At 48.6% G+C, this 5,834-nt stretch overlaps 1 protein-coding gene across 1 annotated transcript; it reads right to left on the minus strand.

Moving 5' to 3' along the window:
• Positions 1 to 1,126: 1,126 nt before the first annotated feature.
• Positions 1,127 to 4,288, minus strand: SCGB1D2 (secretoglobin family 1D member 2). The gene is given in 3 exon segments (XM_032282454.1): positions 1,127 to 1,207; positions 3,026 to 3,213; positions 4,179 to 4,288. Coding segments are annotated over 3 exon segments (324 nt in total). The 5' UTR covers positions 4,234 to 4,288.
• Positions 4,289 to 5,834: the final 1,546 nt, after the last annotated feature.

The following is a 5,834-nucleotide window of genomic DNA, read 5'->3' on the forward strand; positions in this document are numbered from 1 at the left end:
AAGCCTTCACAGAGGCTGCAAGACAATTTAGGAGAATTTGGTCTGAGCTGGGAAGGACATAGACCACACTGTGATGTGACTGTGTGATGGGACAGAAGCAAGTTGTGAAGGTGATTCTTGGGCAATGGAGGGAATAGAACATAGTGCACTGCTAGGAGTCAGGAGGGAGGGGAGCTGTAGTTGGCTGCCTCATGCCTGCCTCGAAGAAACCCACGTCCTAATCCCTGAAATCTGTGAATGTTCCATTATGTGACAAAAAAAGCACTTGGCAGACATGATTAAGTTAAGGATGATGAGATGGGGTGTTATTCTGAATAATCTGTGGGGTCTCAAAACCAAACCTGTGTAGCTTGTGATTAAAAGTCAGAGTGGGTGGGGCTTGATATAGAAAGAAAAGGGGAAGGGAAACTAACATGGAGGCAGAGGTTGGAATGATGTGGTCACGGGACCAGGACAATTATCAGCCCAGAAGCCAGAAGCAGCCCTTAGTGAAACTCCCCAAAAGCCCCCAAAGGGAGCAGAGCCCTGCTACCCACTGACCTCTTCACAGTGATACTAACGTTGGGCTTCTGACCCCGGAGATGCCTGAGAATCAGTTGTTTTAAGCCACAAAATTTGCAGAGTTTTGTCCCAGTAGCCACAGGACACTTGTGGCATCTCCCTGGGTCCTGGTCAGGGGACTTGCTGGGTGGGTGCATTAGCCTGGATGGGCTCATGGAAAGGAGAGCAGGCTGGGGGCAGACCCTGTTCTCCATTTCACATCCTGCTCCTGAAATGACTGTTGAATGCGCTCTGGGAGCTGTCCAGTTGGCAGGGGTGCTGGTCCTTGAAGCTCTTGGGAGAACCTGAGGAAGGAAGCGTTTGCCTCAGGTGCTGGTGAGTAATGCAGACACTGATGAGTGCTCTGAGTGTGGAGAGTGAAACAATGTGAACTCCAGGCTGAAAACTGAAGAGGCCCCCAAATTGTGAAACATGGAAAATAAAGTATACTGGACTTGACAGGGGAGAGAAACCATAGTGCAAAGGTGGCACCAAGCAGGCTGACTGTGGGTCTGAGGGGACATCACAGTAGTCTCTACTGGGTGGTAACCCTGGGCCTGGACACCCATTCAGGCTGGAGGTTCCCTCAGTACAAGGCCAGCAGGAACGTTTCAATCCCTGTGTCCTCATTACCACGGTTTTTATTCACGGCCGCAGGATGGAAAATCTGTAAGGAATGAAGGATAATTCCTATCAAATATTTCCCTCAGTGACACCTGGACTCAGGCTCCATTGGTAACAGGACCCTGGTTCTCTGGAGTTAATTATCACCCACAACAAAAGACCACTTCTCTATGGAGGCCAACCTCCACCCAAGGCTTGAGACTGCAGGATTAAAACAAGACCAGTGGAGATGTGCAGGGCAAGTGATTTATTAAGGCAAGACGTTGAAAGCTTTACATTCTGCAGTGAAGAGCAGGGTATCATTGAAAGATGGTGAAGGCCGGGCGTGGTGGCTCAAGCCTGTAATCCCAGCACTTTGGGAGGCCGAGGCAGGTGGATCACAAGGTCAAGAGATCGAGACCATCCTGGTCAACACGGTGAAACCCCGTCTCTACTACAAATACAAAAAATTAGCTGGGCATGGTGGTGCGTGCCTGTAATCCCAGCTACTCAGGAGGCTGAGGCAGGAGAATTGCCTGAACCCAGGAGGTGGAGGTTGCGGTGAGCCGAGATCGCGCCATTGCACTCCAGCCTGGGTAACATGAGTGAAACTCCGTCTCAAAAAAAAAAAAAGGAAAGAAAGATGGTGGAAACCAGGATGAAAGTTTTTACATGTCACTTGTTACATTTTTCCACGATTTTCAACTGAAATAGAAAAAGAAAAAAGAAAGGAAGGTGGGGTCAGTCATGCTGCTGCTGGAGATGACAGGCTAACATCTAAGAGGCCAGTGGAATTCTGTCCCCAAAGGCAGTTGGAAGGCCAGAGGCAACAACTCAGTTTGGGAAACTGAAGCCTAGATCTCGTGGCCTTACAGCACCCATGCCAGTGAGGGTGCAGCCTTTCCTCACCAGGGCAATAGCCCTAGAAGGATCCAAGAGTGAGGCCTGGGATCCTCACAGAAGGAAGAGAGGAGGCGTGGACAGAGCAGCCAGAGGTCATTGTCTGAGCTGTCCCAGGTCTTGGAGTCTCCTGTTTCCTGCAATGGGGGACCCAGAGCTGAGAGGCTGGTCAGGGCTGGGATGGCCTCTGGGAAGCCTGGCTTCCAGTAACCTCCAGCCTCCACTTGTGGGAATTCTACCTCAGGGCCCAGGCACTTCTCGGTCCGGAGCCTGTGGTTTCCATAGACATTTGCAGCTAAACCTCAGGACAGCAACCCAAAGGCAGCCAGATTGAGAGGCCCCTGGAAAGCCTCTGATTTCTTGAGAAAGACAGAGTGAGAACATCCTGCTTCCATGGCACTGCAGGAGGTAGAGCACCAAGGGTCTTGGCCCACTGTGGTCAGGAGAGCCTCGTGGTGAGGAGGGGAGCATGTGGTCTGAGGAGCCGGGAGGGGCTCCTTCCTGGCTCTGCAGAAGCTGCAGAGAAGGCCAGCCTGCCAGCGCTGCATCTGTGGGACCCCCTGCTCTAGGTCCCTCTCTGCCTTCCTCTGCATGTTCAAAGCTCCCATCTCCCCAGGCCATTCCAGAGTGACTGTGTCCACTGCATGAGAGCAGCTTGGTCTCAGAAAAGCTCCCATGCTTGGTCCTTCACCATCCCTGCCTGGGCCCAGGCACACTCCCTGTGTCCTCAGCACACTCTGGGGACACAGCATCCAGGAAGGTGACCTGAGAAGGAGAAACGTGCATGATGCTGTGTGCAGCTGAGTTTAATTCTGCAGGTGAAATGGTAGCACCTACTCTGTGGCCCCGAGTGAACTTCTCAAGAGGTGACCAGTAAGACAGGTGCCCCATCACCTGCATCCCCCACAGAGCAGCAAACTGACCTCACTTCACACTGTGCAGCTGACCAGAAGCCTAGACACATAAAGGTGAAAGAAATTACCAGGGCTACTTCAATTGGGCCTCGTTTCTTGAGGGACATCTAATCTATGCATTTCTTCACTTCCAACTTGGCTGCAACAGCTTCTGGAGGAGCATTAAATTTGGCAAGTTGTAACTTGAACACAGGTTCGTCAATGAATAAGAAGCCCAATATCTCAGAAAGAAGAGCTGGGCAGACCATGGCATTGGCTGCAGCACAAGAATAAAAACATAGTTGATGTTAGGAAAGTCGATTCTTCTCTCACGGTTCCCTGATGTTAGGCCAGACAGGATCCCCTGGGTTCAATGTTCTCATGACTTCGTTGTGCTGATGACAATTCCAGACCTCTAGGGGTGAATTCCTCAAGGTCACACAATAAAGGGAGAACTTCATATCAACAGCTAAACTCTTTCTTTCTTTCTTTTTTTTTTTTTTTTTTTTTTTGTGGCAGTGTCTCCCTTTGCCATCCAGGCTGGAGTGCAGTGTACTCAATCCCGGCTGACTGCAGCCTTGACCTCCTGGGCTCACGTGATCTTCCCACCTCAGTCCCCCAAGTAGCTAAAGCTGCTAGTGCATGCCACCACGCCTGGATGATTTTTTGTATATATTTTTTTGTAAATCCGGGGTTTCACCATGTTTCCCAAGCTGGTCTCAAACTCCTAAGCTCCAGCAATCCGCTTACTTTGACCTTCCAAACTGCTAGGATTACAGGCACCAGCCACCATGCCCTGTCCACAGCTAGACTCTTTCGACAGAATTAATCTTTCTTACTCCATTCCCATAGCCACTCCTGGAAGAAGCAGAAGCGCTAACCACCAGTGATAGAACGAGGCTCAGAGAGGGGGACCACTATGCCCAAGGTTAAAGCCCTGGGAAGTAGCAAGCCCAGATTCACCCCAGACCTCACATGACATCATCTGACACAGATTCCATCCAGGAGTGAAGCTCAGGCAGCAGAACATTTGCCTGCACGGATTTTCCATAAAACTTCCTAGGTGCTGGGGAGTAGAAGAAATAGCTCTGAACTTTATGAGGGGCTTGTTCAACAAGTACAGAAAAAGGTTCGGAATTTTGGTTTTGTACAGATCCCAACTCCAGCCTGAATAGGTGACGTCACGCTCAGAGCAGGGTGCTTCCCAGGGGCTGGTGCTGGACTCATGACTGATGTACTCACCCTGGTAGCAGCAAAGGGCCAGCACAACCAGCAGGAGACACACCGACAGCCTCATGGTGGCTTATTCTGCTGTGAGCTCAGCTTTCACAAACAATGAGTGATTTGGACTCCACCCCAGGAGCCTGAGGAGCTGCGGAGTCCAGGGCTATTTGTACCTAGGGAGCCCAGCTGGCACTGGCCACGGGGCCTGGCTCCCAGCCTGCCCCTCCTACCCACAGCTGCTGCCATCCATCAGGGTCACCTCCCAATGCCTCCCTGCATCCTGAGTGGGGCGGAGCACAGGAGGGCAGCCCTGTGGGAACTCTGCTCTGTGCTCCAGGTGAGTTCAGGCACCTCTGGAAATATTCCCGGGATTCTCAGTTTCCTTCTGAGTTTTTGCTGATTATTTCTTTTTTTCTTTATATCAGTGCAGGGATACAGGTGAATTCTGACTTCAGCAGGCATAGGAAGCTGGAAGGCTGCGTTTTGGTTATGGGAGAGCAGGGATATAAGGAGACCCTGCTTTGATCCCACCGCATGTCTGACAGCCAGCCAGGCTTATTTCAAGTGCACATTAAGCAAGTCTAAACAAGACCTACCTTTCCCCTCAGCCCCTTCCATCACCACCATGTTCACTGCATAGGTACCGGAAACATAGTTGAATACATGCAAACTTGTACAACTGTTTGGAAGATAATATGGCAGTTTCTTACTAAAGTGAGCATATTCTCACCATAAATTCCAGTAAGTGTGCTCCTTGATATTGATGTAAATTAGTTGCAATTTTATTTGTATACAAAAATGTGGACACAGATATTCATAGTGGTTTGATTGAAAATTGTCAAAACTGGGAAGCAACTGAGAAGTCCTTTAATAAGTGCAGGGATTATTAACTTTTGGGACATACAGACAGTGAAAGATGATTCACCACCAAGAAGAAATGACAGACAGTGAAAGATGATTCACCACTACCAAGAAATGAGCTATTATGCCATGAAAAGACAAAAAGGCATCTCAAATGCATACGACTAAGTGAAAGAAGCCAATTTGAAAAGGTGACCTACTGTAGGATTCCAACCATATGACATTCTGAAAAGCACATATGGAGACAAAGATCCGTGATTGGCAGAGGTTAGTGACGCAGGGGCACAAAAAGGGATTGAACAGAAGATTTTTAGGGCAGGGAAATGATTCTGAATTTTTTTTAAAAAATTTTACTTTCATAGGTTTTAGGGGAACAGGTGATATTTCGATACACGAGTAAGTTCTTTAGCGGTGATTTGTGAGATTTTGGTGCACCCATCATCCGAGTAGTATACACTGACCCAAATTTGTAGTTTTTTTATTCCTCACTCCCTCCCACCGTTTCCCTAAAGTCCCCAATGTCCACCACATCATTCTTACGCCTTTGCATTCTCATAGCTTAGCTTCCACTCACGAGTGAGAACATACAATGTTTCGTTTTCCATTCCTGAGTGACTTCACTTAGAATAATAGTCTCCAGTTCCATCCAGGTTGCTGCAAATGCCATTAATTCATTCCTTTTTATGGCCATTGAATATATATGCCACAACGTCTTTATCCATTCATTGACTTATAGGCATTTGGGGTGGTTCCATATTTTTGCAATAACAAATTGTGCTGCTATAAACATGCAGTACAAGTATGTTTTTTGTA

The sequence above is a fragment of the Sapajus apella genome, unplaced genomic scaffold (assembly GCF_009761245.1).
Source record: "Sapajus apella isolate SASKATOON/1434 unplaced genomic scaffold, GSC_monkey_1.0 scaffold14, whole genome shotgun sequence".
Classification (NCBI taxonomy): domain Eukaryota; kingdom Metazoa; phylum Chordata; class Mammalia; order Primates; family Cebidae; genus Sapajus; species Sapajus apella.